Raw genomic sequence first — 14,030 nt, forward strand, 5'->3', positions numbered from 1 at the left:
GGTGGATGGACCATCTTTGACTATAAAATATCCTCAGCAGGGAATCCCCTGGTGGTCCAGTGATTAAGACTCTGTGCTTCCATGGCAAGGGGATGTGAGTTTGATCCCTGATTGGGGAACTAAGATCCCACACGCCATATAGTGCAGCCAAAAATAAACAAAAAATTTTTTTAAACTCCTCAACAACACTGAGTAATACTTTGTGCCTTAAATTTGATTCCAGTTTGATATTTATATTGTTTTGCTGACATCTTTTTCTTTCATTTTCCTGATTAACCTCTCTCTCTCCATTTCATTGTTTTCCACCTCTGTTTCATTTGTTTAGGTAGATTGTTTTAAATTGGGGAAAAAAAACTTGTTGAAAGAAACAAAAATCATATGTTCTCTAAATACATATTTGCTTCCAATAACTTTACCTCAAATATCTATGTTATTCATTTCAGGGTTAAAATTTGTGCCTCCCCTGCTTTTCATATATTAAAAGATTGCTGTTTCCAAATGTTTCTGCCAGATCAAGGCAGCTTTTCAGAATTTCTCTAAAATTATTGTATTTTTCTGTTCTCTAAAACATTTAGGACAAAGCTGCTTTAGGAGCTAAACCTTATAAAGAAGAAATTGAAGATCTCAAAATGAAGTTGGTGAAAGTGGACCTAGAGAAGATGGAAAATGCGAAGGAGTTTGAGAAGGAGTACGTCTCTGCCTTAACTGAACGTGCTTTTAACAGCTTAAATTTCCTTTAACTATATAAGTTTCTTTGCATTAGTTAAGTTTTTAAAATATAAGAAAACATTATTATTTGCTTTTCTAAACATTCAACCACTCATGGATTTCAAATTTATTAAATTCTCATTATATACGTAAAGGTTTTAAAATAAGCACAGTCCTAGTTGCTAACACTATGTCTTTTGGGAGGGGGGTGCTTTTTGCTCATTTTGTATGAATAGCTTTAAAATACCCTTTTTATGCTTGAAAGTGAATGTTAAAAACCCTGTGGTGCGGAGTTCCCTGGCAGTCCTGTAGTTAGGACTTGGTGCTTTCACTGCCATGGCCCCAGGTTCAATCCCGGGCCAGAGAAGTAAGATTCAGCAAGCCACAAGATGTGGCCAAAAAAAAAAGACCTGTGGGTTCCAGTTTGCTAAGATTTCTGTTGGTTTTTATTTATTTTATTTATTCTTTCTATCATGTTTTTGTGAAAAAGTTGTATTTCCTTTTAAATTATAATACCTAATACCCAAGAGCATATTCTATTTTACCGATTTATTTATGTAGTACCGTATACATGGGGCTTCCCTGGTAACTCAGGTGGTAAAAAGAATCTGCCTGCAATGTGGGAGACCTGGGTTCGATCCCTGGGTCAGGAAGATCCCCTAGAGAAGGGAACGGCAACCCACTCCAGTATTCTTGCCTAGAGAATTCCATGAACAGAAGAGCCTAATGGGCTACAGTCAATGGGATTGCAAAGAGTTGAACACAACTGAGCGACTAACACACACACTCACACCCACACCCCATATACATAATAGCATGCCTGAAGTTCCTTGTGATATAGAATAATGAAAAGACCCTTAGACAGTGTCAGGGAAACTAAATTAGAAGTATATTGCCTCTAGTGAATATATCACCTTTAACAAGCTGGTTATCTCTCTGGGCTTCACATTCATAATCAATAAAAGGATTGGCTTATATTAAAGGATTTCTTATCCCTCCTGGCTCTTAACGTTTTTTATTCTTCCTATAAATCTTTAATAAATATTTAATGATAATGTGTAATTTTGCCAAATACGTAACACTCCAGACCTTCATTCATTCTAACCAGCTTTCCGGTGATAAAAAGTGAAACATGTCTGTTAAGATCTTCATCATAAAAAGCAATTTTACTTACAGAATAGAATCAGCAGATACTGTCAGCCTCTAAAAAAGGCAGAGTATCTTACAACTTATCACTGCTGATTAATGCTTAAGCAAATAGTTCATAAAATGTCTTTACCAGGGAACAGTGAGCAGAATTTGACCTTTGATTATAATACCTTGGACCAGAGCTGCAGCTAGGATTTGCTTTCCTGACTTTAGAACAAAAGCTGCTTTTTGCTTTCATGCTCTGGTGATTGTTATCCCTTCTTGGTATTTACTTGTTTTATGATGCCCCCAGGTATAACTTTACTCAATATACCTTTAATAGCTATTGAGCGTCCAGAAATTTAAATAGAATTGATTTCTCAATGTTTAAAAAAAAAAAAATCATTCCTGCAACCAGACAAAATACTTCCAATTTGATGATATAATAGCTGTGAGGTACGTAATAACAGGAAGGTATCATGAGGGGTTACCTACTGCTACCTATAAACATTATGTTGATATGATGTGTCTTGCTAAAAAATTCTTGACAGCAGTTGTGTTTATTCCTTCATTAAAAATCTGTTTCTGGGTTTTTACATATTTCTGTTGCTCTTAATAGAATTGCTTCAACAAAAGCCACTGTAGAATATCAAAAAGAAGTTATAAGGCTATTGAAAGAAAATCTTAGAAGAAATCAACAGGCCCAGGATACCTCAGGTAAGTGGAAAATGTTGATACTTCCCGATCTTTCCATTTTACTTCAATACACTTAAACATTTTGAAGAGTACATAGATAATGACAATCAAGAATAAACCTAAGTTAATCACTGATTTAGAAAAAACTGTTTTTCAGATGAATTCATTGGGCTTATATTTATCCTGTGATATCTCCTTAGTTTCCTATAATCTTGACAGTTTCTACATTATAGATTCTTAGAAAACAGGAAATTTGCTTTTGCATTATCAAATCTTTACATATTAGTGAAGATATCTTCAGTACTATAAAAGAATGACTCAACTGTCAGGGTAGAAGTACACTTCCCAATAAAAATACAAGCACATATCTTAGTAGATTGTAACCATATGCACAGTAAAAATATCCATTCACAGTAAAAATAAGTATTATCTGACTTGTTCTTACTGGCAGGCTGTTTGAAATTTATCATAGGAACAGTCTTCAAGTCTGTGATCAAATTTCTGCCTATATATCCCTCAAACTATACCTTTTCTGTATTTGTATTTCTTGTGTTTCATTTATAAAGAGAAAACGCTGACCAATCCTTAGATCAGCTTTGTAGAGAAGGACAAGCATTGAATTCACAGTCAAGGACAGGCCTCTGAATTGATGGCCCTCGTTTAATGCTGTGTGAAACCCTGAGGACAGCCCTGACTTAGCTTATGTGTATAATTGTTTTAAGGATCACACTAAAAGTTTTATGTGCAAGCACACTGAGAATTTTGAAGGTCTAGCAAATGTAGGATGATATTTGTGTATATTATTGTCCACTCATTAAAAAAAAATCAGAGTACACTTCGCTGGTGATCTGGTGGTTGAAGAATCCACCTTGCAACACAGGGAACGCAGGTTCAATCCCTGGTCAGGGAACTAAGAACCCACATGCCGCAGAACTACTAAGCCCGTGTGCCACGGCTAGAGAGCCCATGTGCCACAACAAAAGAACCCACATGCCTCAACTAAGACCTGACACACCAAGTAAATAAATAAAGAGAGAATCAGAGATAGTGTTAAGGTGATGACAGCTCCAACCTAAACAACTTCAAGAGATAAAAATAGACCTGGGAGTTCCTTGTTGTTACAGGAGGATCATTATAGGTACTCTTGATTTGTGACTTTCATGTCCCTGATTTCAAAATCACTCAAAAGGAAATGGACATCGAGTATCTTCCCCACACACACCTTCACCATTCTTTAAGAAATTGCCAGTGACCCAGTGGATTATTCTACGTCAGAAAGCACCTCACAGTTTCATGCAGTTTTATCTAAAATGTGCAAAGCAGTTCCTTACATTACTTCTACACACAGAGTATAGAATCCTTAATAATGTATGCTTTAACATCAGCTCAGGTTTATCTAGTGAACAAGTATGTATGGAACACTAGAAGTTTACTGAATGTGGGTGGACCCCCCACACACACACCATAGGAAGAAGTCTGGCAGGTGATTCCACTGATACTAGAAGACCGACAAGTCTTCCTCAGATTCCACTGATACTAGAAGACAGACAGCTCTGTCTGGGGAGGATCCTTACTACTTCAGCCAAGGAAAACAATACTAGCAGGGTTATGGTAGTGGGATTGACCGGTGAAAGAAGCAGGAGAATTCTAGAGCTATTGAAAATTGATGGCCAAATAGGCATGTGAGGTAAGGGAGAAGGGAGTCAGGGTTGACTTTCAGATAAAGGGTGGTCGAGGTATTTTTATTTTTATGATTTATTGCCCTTTGTTATGGTTTTGTGTTTTTTTTTTAATTTTGAGCTATTCAAATTATCACCCACCCATCTGTGCTTTCACTTCCCACAGTGCTAGCAGAACATATTGATACTCAGCCTTCAAACAAACCCTTAACCTGTGGAGGTGGCAGTGGTATTGTACAAAGCACAAAAGCTCTTATCCTGAAAAGTGAATATATACGGCTAGAAAAGGAAGTTTCTAAGTTAAAGCAGCAAAATGAACAGCTCATGAAGCAAAAGAACGAACTGTCAAGGTAAGATCGCCTTATATGATACAGAAATTGTGTCTGTTACATGTTGGGGAGAATGGTGTAAACACATAAGTTTTGTCTCTATAGTTTTCTTTTGCAGGGTGGGTACTTTTTCCCAACTAAATATTTTTTGCATTTGATAATAATTCACACAATATGGAGAAAGTAACTTTTAAAGTTCGGATGTCTTTTCTAAAAGGAATAGGAATACAGTACCACCATTCCATATATTTGCCATCGATCAACTGACCTATGTTTAACTAAGCCAAGAACCAGGAAGTAAAAAAAGATCTTTGAGGGGGCAGCTCATATATACCAAAAGTCCATATACCCAAGTCAGTGAGCCCCCTACTCAAGGAAGAGCCCCTTAGGTCCCTTACTGTAGCTGCTTAGTTTTACTTGTAAACATTTCTAACAAATTTTATTATTTGGCTTCTACCCAAGAATAGAATCTTGTACTAACCTCTGCCAGTGATACAATAGAAGAAAAATAGGCGTTAAACTAATAAGTAAAGTCCACAAATAACTAATTCTTTATAGTGAGTGCTGTCAAGCCAACAGCAACATCAAAAAGTAGGACATTATGAAAGAGTATATAACAGAGAGATCAACTCTTGGTGTGGGGAGGGGTGTTGATCAAGAGATTAATCTTTAAGATTCAGTGTGAAAACTGAATAGAAGCTAGGCCAGATGAAAGGAGAGGCAAGTGAGCTCTCTAGGCTGAGGGGATGGCGTCTGCACATGCCCTGAGTCAGAAAGAGTGGCCTGCTGGTGGAGCCGAAAGACATCCAGTGTAGCAAGGGCAGAGATGGGGCCAGTGAGGCGCAGTGAAATACCAGGGGGAGCTGCCCGATAGCACAGGCCCCCGGAGGTCACTGGGAGGACGTTTGGAGGGGATCCGAAACGTACTGGAAGGATTGCCTCCACTGGAGGAGACCTTGACCTTCCGAGGTCAGACAGGATCTCAGTATAGGAGGCCCCAGCTTAGGAATTTGTTTATTGTTGCCCAAGCAAAAGATAGTTTTGGCATGGACTGGAGTGGTGCCAGTCCAGATAAAAATAAGGAGATGAATTTGAGAAATAAGTATGAGGAAGAAGGGGCCCTAGGATTGTTGCCCAGGTTTCTCTCTGGAGGAACCAGAGCAATGATGGTAGCATTTCCTCTATGAAGCAAGAATATAATGAATCCAGCAAAGCACCACAAATCATTTCTCTTAAAATAACAGATACATTAGAGTCATCTATCCCAGAGACTATAATTCATCAAATTATGGCCACAAAGTACACTAGATCGTACCATTGATTCATTTAAAATCTGATATCATTTCTTTTCAAACCCTCATGATTATGGAGATTTACTACAATTACTCAGTTTATAACGACCTCATTTCATTTTCTGAACTGTAGAAACAGTCCAAACAGGAATCATTAGGTTGAAACTAGAATGTAAATATGATAAAATGCTAAATTTTATGTTATGTATATTTTAACACACCACAGTTTAAAAAAACATTTTTTTTAACTTAAATGTGAATACATGGCAGGAATTGCAGTCTTGTGGTCTCCTTTTTTCTCCTCCTCCTCCCCCTCGCCTACCACCGCCACATTTAAGCAATTATCATCTTTCCAGTGAGGTCAAGACATGGAAGGAGAGAACTCTTAAAAAAGAGGTTCACAAAGAAGTAACTTGTGAGAATTCTCCAAAGTCTCCTAAAGTGACTGGGACACCCTCTAAAAAGAGACACCATATGTCTTCTCAATGCAAGGAACGGAATGTCCAAGATCCTGTGCCAAAGGAGTCGCCGAAATCTTGGTTTTTTGATAACCGATCAAAGTCTTTGCCAGTACCTCCTCCAGTTCGCTATTTTGATAACTCAGGTTTAGGCCTTTGTCCAGGTAGGTAAATATACTGGTTACTCAGAAATGGGGGGATAACAGTTGGAACTTCTCTTTACCACCTGACCCCACAGGGCAAGTATCGACAGGAGAGGATGGAGTTGACCAAGCTCACGGGGCAGAGACTTCATTGCTTTCTGGGGGGACAGAGTTTCTCTGAAGCGCAGTCACTTTTTACCCTGAGTAAAGCCTGTGTCTTAAACTGTCATCTTTTCCCTGGAATGGACAAGCAACACTCCCAAGGATAGAAAGACACTACCCTATACACAAAACTACTTTCACTGAAAAAGACTTTATTATGAATTCAGCGGGCCAGTATTTCCAGTAGGATTCATTTTACACAAGCCAGATCATAGACTTGTATATTTACTCATTCATTCAGTCAACAGAATTCTTTAATATCAACTCTGTGATACATAGTATACCCTAGTGTTGAAGTAACAAGGAAAACTAGATGCGGTTCCTGTCCTCCTAGAGCTTACAGTGTACTATAGACAGCAATCAGGTAGTCGAAGGGAAAATTCTAGACTGCAGAAGGCTCTGAGGCTTACAGTAGGTTCTTGTTTTAGGAATATTACGAAAGTCTTCCTTGAAGAAGGGGACTGAGATCTAACAGGTTAACAGGAGCTAGCTGAACAGAGAGAGGAGGGCAGCACATTTATAGATAGAACATTGACAGCCCCAGCCAGAGTAGGAAGGACCACGGTCGGGGGAAGGGCTGAAGGAGCATGACATGGCCAGAGCACAAGGAACGCAGGCTTCTGTGGATGGAGTCAGTGAACCAAAGGAGAGAGGCAAGAGCCAGACCTGCAGGACTCTGTAGAGAGTGTGAAAGAATTTAAACTGGACCCTGAGAGCAGATGGAGGAAGCCTTCAGATTTCAAACAAGAGCAGAGGAGCGTGATGGTGCGTACATTTTGAACACATTGCCTCAGCTGTAGGGTACCCCACAAATCATGGAAGCAAGAGTTTAACAGGTGCCTGGGCAAGGGGAGAGCGTGAAGTTGGGCAGGCACTACAGAGTCGAGGAGACACGACAGATGGGAGAGCTCTGGAGGTAGAATCAGCAGGCTCAGTGCCTGATTGGATGGAGTGGGGTCGGGCATCAGGCCCAGCTCCGCGGAGGCGCTGTCCACAGAGATGGGGAGCGTGCCGGGAGAAGCTCTGTAAGCTGGTGTGTCTCAGCCTCTCTCACCACATGCCCAGAAGGGGATGGCCATAGCCCGTTGTGACAGGGTATCCACCTGTCAGAAATACCCTGTTATGCATTTGTAGAAACCTAAAACAAAAAAGGCTTCATCAAAAGAGGCAGCTGCCAGATATTTAAAGCTCTGAGCAAAGGTCGCCAGGGTGTATGAGAGCTCTGAAAAGTGAAAGTTTTAGTCGCTCAGTGGTGTCTGACTCTTTGGGACCCCCGTGGACTATCTCCAGACTCCTCTGTCCATGGAATTCTCCAGAAAAGAATATGGGAACTGTGACAAAGAAGGAATCAGTTCATTCTCATCAACTGCACATCAAAATGGAATTAAGTCAGCACCTTGACAGTGCTCCTAGGGAGATAGTAAAGAACAAAGCAATTTGGAAAAAAAAAAAAAACTGAAACTATTCAGCTCTTTGAATAGTATTTAACAAACACTTAAGGACCTTCCACTAGTTAACACTTCCATAGAGCTTTTGGTGTATACACACACACATACACATACCATTTTAGAAGAGTCTTTGGAAAAACTGATATGTTTTATAATCACCTTTTGATTTTATCTGACAGCATAATATGAACTAATCCAACTGCAAATAAAAATGCTTAAGTCTTTTTATCAATACATGGATCTTTCTGCTACAATTTTTAAGTGAAATAAAAGGCTGGGGGGATAAATCAGAAATTCACCAATTCAGAATTAAAGGACATAATCCTTGAATTAGTATTAATATCAATCTAAAAAGTTAATGTCAGTTTTTAATTTTAATTATAAAAGGAAATTTTCATTATTGAGATCAGCTATCCTAGATTTATGCATATATAATTTTAAAACAGTTATTACTTATAAGTAAATAGATGCAGTTAAAATGTTTTTTAAAGCTTCAAAGAAAGCTTTCCAATGATGGCTAGGTATTCTCTAAAATACATAGTATTTGTATAGCACGTTAGTTTTTTCCCTAAAAATAGGACAAAAGAAAATCAAACTCAGCTAATCTGTTTGATTCACTTTGCTTCTCAGATTGATGGATTCCAACTAAAAATTTATTACTTCTAGGTTTTATGTACAGTATGGTTTTTCTAACCATTCATTTTATGAGAAGATGGGGAATAAACATCTTCAACTCCAGTGAAGTGAAGTGTACCTTTTTAACAAGGCAATTAATGACCGTGTTGAAGTGCCATGCTTTATTCTTCCCATGCCTCTACTGTCGCAGCATCCTTTCCACTTTAGTTGTATTTGGGTTTTGTCTTTGTTTTCACTAAGATTACTTTTGTTGTTGATATTTTTTTTTCCTCCTCAGAAGAACAAACTGCTGAAGTGGAGACCGAGGATCCCAAGCGAGGTCCTTGGCAAATGTCGTCAGGAAAAGATGTGCCAGAGTGCAAGACTCAGTAGACTCCGCTCTGCCACGTTTCTGGCGGCCCAGCCTTCCACATTTGGAAGTGTCTGTGTTTATTGCTTGATGTGTCTATCCCTGGCAGGCATGTCACAATCGAACTTCAGTTCAGTTCCCACTTTGCCACAAGGATTGGAAGATGAAGGAATGGGATGCATTCCCATAATCTAGAATGGTGATAGCAGTGTACCTTCTTAAACGTGGTAATCCTTTAGAAGTTGAAAAGTTTTATTTATTTATATGCTTTATAAAGAATAAAGTTATTGAAGGAAATTTCTAATCTTTCCATGTATACATAAAATGTATATATTTTTATTAATATAAAGTTATCCACATATGACTTAGAGAATTTCTAAGCATAAGCCATAAGTTAATATAAAGTATCATTTGATTAACAAAACTACAGACTCCTCTTTTAGTGCCTTGAACATTCAGTGAATGTTTGATTAGTTGTTCCAGATCACAGCACCATGTAATTTAACTGATGGTTTCTTGGTGGGATACTCAGGGTATATCTGGCCCTCCTCTCTTCTTCTGTGTTGACTTACAAATGCATTCCATATCTAGGCTGTTAAGGGACAGCAAGTGATACAGCCTCTGCATTTTCTAGTTTTAATCTTCCTTTTGCTGTAACAGCTATGGAAGTTGTTTCTCACTTTCCAGTTACAACCCACCCGACTCCCTGTGCAAGCACTCTAAATTGGTTTGTTATTAGACTTTGTAGTTGGTTGCACTTCATTAGCAACTGGAAAAAAATCACACCAATTTATTGTGCCCTTTAATTTTAGACACGAGGAAACAGCACCAGAGTTTCTATCGAGGTAAAGTTTGCTAAACCTGAGGTGCCCACAGATTACACAAGGCATCTGGATTTCATGCAGTCTGTAAAACCTCTGAAGTTCAATATTGTGTGTGTGGATCCATTTTTCTAGGATACTAAGGTCCATACTGTCTCTTGTCATATCCCCAGAGGGGTCTCTGACCTATAAGCAGTTGTTACAAACTATGGTTTTAGAAAGTATCTGATACTTTATATCACATGATTTTGAAAAACCACACAAAACAGCAAGATGCACTTAGAACAGAGTTAATGATTTTCAAGGCATTCTTGGCTCTTTGGTAAGAATATTTATTCAGAGAAAGAGATTATGAATTGCATCACAGTCACCATTCTAAGGGGCTTACCTGGTGGCTCAGATGGTAAAGCGTCTGCCTGCAATGTGGGAGACCTGGGTTTGATTCCTGGGTCGGGAAGATCCCCTGGAGAAGAAAATGGCACCCCACTCCAGCACTCTTGCCTGGAAAATCCCATGGACGGAGGAGCCTGATAGGCTACAGTCCATGGGGTCGCAAAGAGTCGGACAGGACTGAGCAACGTTCATCATTCTAAAGTCTGTGGATTGGATATTTTCCCTTATCTTAACACTGTCATAGGAATTCACTAACGCTAAGGGGAGAGTGTCCTCTCTTATAATCCTGTCACCTGGACCTGTTTCTCCTTTCCACCGTTACCCAAACAAGACACTATAACAGCACTGCAGGTTTGATTCTTTACAATGTCCGATTCCCCCAAAGTGTTGATAGTAGTAGGTAAGTTCACCTGATTAATAAAACTGCTCTGTGTGTGCTCAAGTCACACAATTGTGTCCAACTCTGTGACCCCATGGCCTGTAGCCTGCCAGGCTCCTCTGTCCATGGGATTTCCCAGGCAAGAATACTGGAGTGAGTCGCCATTCCTTTCTCCAGGGAAACTAAAGGCCATTAAAAATAAAATTAGTCATAGGGTTTCCAGTCTAAGAGAATGTTGCTTAACTCTCTGAACTTGGATGTCCAGTTCCTTCCTCGGATTTGGGAAGGTTGGGGGCCATTATTTCTTCAAATCAACTTTTTGTCCCCATCTCTCTTCTCGAAGTACCACCATATGTTGGTCCACCAAGTACCTTAGGCTGTCTACACTTTTCTTTTCCCTTTATGCTTCTCTGACTGGATGATTTCAAATGACCAATTTGTTGATTCTTCTGCTTGATCAAGTCTGCTGTTCAACCCCCCTAGTGAATTTTTCAATTTGATTATTATTCAGCACCAGGATTTGTTTGGTTCTTTTTCATAGTTTCTATTTACTTGTTAATATTTTCATGCTGTTGATGCATTATTTTCCCAGATTCATTTAGTTGTCTGCATTGTCTTGTAGATCATTGAGCTTCTGTTATTTTTAATTCTTAGATAGGTGATTCTTAGATGACCATTTTTTTGAGTTTCTAGAGATTTATCTTGTTTCTTTCGATAGTCTGTGTTTGTGTGCCTTCTGACGTTTTGCTGGGTTTTATGCATTTGAAAAAAATGCAGCCACCTCTTCTGGTCTCATACAGGGACACACCTTCATCAGTCAGCTTGTTTACAGATTCTGGGGGGCCTCTGAAACCTTTGGGAGTGTGCCACTTCTCTGGGCTTGCGTATGAGATTTGCCAACTAGAGAAGGTTGCCAAATTCTTTTTCAGGCGCGCATGATGTCTCCCTCTGGTGTCCGTCTGCAGTACTGCAGGCTCTGTGGCGCTGCAGCAGCAAGTCACGCCACGGTCCTTCTTTCTCATCAGCCCCTGGGCATCCAAGTGTGTCAGCTTCCCCGTTAGCACCCCAAGTCAGGCGAAACACAAACCAGTCTCTTGTGCAGCCATTCAGTAAGCTGGAACACCAGACACTCACTCTTCTCCTCCCTCCCAAGAATGAAGCCTCCAGGGGCACCTGGGCCTGACTGCAGAGCCACGCCAGTCTCTGCAGGTTCTCTGGTGCCAAGCCATGCCAGTTCCATCAACATGCCGAGTCAGGGGAGAGTAACCAGTCACTCGGGCACCCCTCAGAAAGCTGGAACTTCAGGTGACCCTTCCACTCTCCTCTTTCCCCTACTCCCATGATGGGGAACTGAGCCAGGGGCTGAGCTGTGCTAGCCCAGGGAGGGGTGGTTGCAGGTGAAGTGAAACAGCTCTTCTCACCTGCTTCAGTGTGGCCGTTCCCAGCTTTGCCCTGACCTAGGGTACTGCCACCAGGGAAGCCCTTCTTAACTGGCTTCTAAAGTTTCACAAAAGTATTTTGGCCCATATATTGTTGTTAAGTCGGTGTCTGTCAGGGAAAGAGAGCTTCTGTCCCTCCATCTCTGACATCTCCCTTGTTATGTTGTTTACCTCTAATGATAAGTTTCAATATTGTGAGTGACTGCAAAGGAACGATTATGAAAATCATCAATGGAAACTCGCGAGAATGTTAAACAATATTATGGTCAGACAATACTAAAATGATCTGAAAAGCAAAATTAGGACCAAAGAAGGCAAAATATGCATAGGAAACATGCTCTCGAGCCTCATAATTATTACCGAGACCTTACCATTCATATTCAGCAAATATTAACCATCAGCTACATGCTCATCATCGGGCTAGGCACCAAAATGTACCGCCTTTGTGGAACTCGTCATATTTGGAAAACAACACATATAGTTTTAATATGAACTGATCACATGTAAAGGTGAAAAGGCTACAGTCCCTAGCTTTGGAGAAATTTGGTCCACTGACAATACAAATGGCTAAGCAGATATTTGCATTACCATGAGGCAGGCAGTCATAAAGTAACCACTACTGTTGAAGACCAGGAGTTGAAGGAAGGCTCAAGAAAGCTGCCTCAAGAAAAAGTTGGCCTTGATTAGAGAACTCTCATGTTCAGAAAATATGTATTCCAAAATCTTGAATTCAAAAGTCAAAGAAAAGGGATTGTTCTTAAAGCAAGGAGCACAGCTGGATAATGGTTTCAGATCATTAGACTCAGCATTATAAACTACGGTAGGGCAATGAGGTTGTTACCAAAAACTAGGCTAGAGTGTTTTGGGTTTTGGTGCCTTTTTTTGTTTTTCCTAAGGACAATATTTTCCATCCATTATAATTGAATTTTTAATAATTAATGTTTATTAAGTACAAAAACACTTATTAAGTACTTTAGTACTTTGGCCACCTGATGGGAAGAGCCAACTCATTGGAAAAGACCCTGATGCTGAGAAAGATTGAAGGCAGGAGGAAAGGGGCATGACAGAGAATGAGATGGCTGGACCGCATCACCAAATCAATGGACATGAGTTTGAGCAAACTCCGGGCACTGGTGATGGGCAGGGAAGCCTGGCATGCTGCCATCAGTGGGGTCACAGGGTCGGACACGACAACTGAACATCAAAGTACAAAAATAGCATTTATACTGATGGCTTCACGCCAAGTCCTTCCTCGTGGCATCCCTGAGGCAAGTGCTGGGATCGTTCACAGACGAGAAAACTGAGATTTGCAGAGTTAAGTGACTGACCCAGCTAGTGCGGGAAAGATGTGGAACTTACCTTTATCCTTCTGACTTCACAGTCTTTGTTCCGAGCCACTGTGATTACTATAAATACACATTCCCTCCAAGAGCAAAAAGCATGATCTAAAGAAGTTTGAGAAGTTCAGAGAGCTGATTTTCAACAGTTATGGTTACTATAGGACAGCCTGTAACATGGTAATGCTGTCAACTTGAGGCTGTCTTCAAGGAACCAAGGCCCTTCTCTCACTCACCCTGCTGTCTTTAACGTATGCTTCTGACCTCACACCAGGTCACAACATGGTTGCCTACACTGCATTCCAGGAGAAAAGAGCAAAAGTCAAAAGCCTTTCAGAGGCCTCAGCATTCTATCCAAGAAGGAAGACCTCGGAGATTTCAGCTTATATTTATTTCATTGACCAGCTCTAGAAGCAAAGATGGCTGGGAATTTGAGAGTTGTTTTCCAGCTTTTATTAAGTAAAAGGCAGGGAAAGTGAGTTACATGGGCATTGAGAGACCCCCTACTTAAATAGCAAGTGCACAAACTAGCCTGAACAGTCTCTAGGCTCAGTTACATGCCTGTTAAGTATGAGTTAGTAAGCCTTGTAGGGGGCTCACATGATCTGGTAAATCTTTTTCCATCTGATATTT

The 14,030-nt window shown here is 40.1% G+C and overlaps 1 protein-coding gene across 5 annotated transcripts in view; it reads left to right on the top strand.

Annotated features, from left to right (window-relative positions):
* Positions 1-9,329, top strand: part of CENPE (centromere protein E) — a 76,273-nt gene extending 66,944 nt beyond the window's left edge. For all 5 annotated transcript variants that reach the window (XM_040237751.1, XM_040237746.1, XM_040237747.1 and 2 more), the window contains 5 exons: positions 576-688; positions 2,456-2,553; positions 4,378-4,561; positions 6,189-6,454; positions 8,957-9,329. In XM_040237751.1, coding sequence (XP_040093685.1) covers positions 576-688; positions 2,456-2,553; positions 4,378-4,561; positions 6,189-6,454; positions 8,957-9,051 — 756 coding nt within the window. In that variant the 3' untranslated portion in view covers positions 9,052-9,329. The remainder of the gene's footprint in view (positions 1-575; positions 689-2,455; positions 2,554-4,377; positions 4,562-6,188; positions 6,455-8,956) is intronic.
* Positions 9,330-14,030: the final 4,701 nt, after the last annotated feature.

This window comes from Oryx dammah, unplaced genomic scaffold (genome assembly GCF_014754425.2).
Source record: "Oryx dammah isolate SB20612 unplaced genomic scaffold, SCBI_Odam_1.1 HiC_scaffold_3, whole genome shotgun sequence".
In the NCBI taxonomy this organism is placed as follows: Eukaryota; Metazoa; Chordata; class Mammalia; order Artiodactyla; family Bovidae; genus Oryx; species Oryx dammah.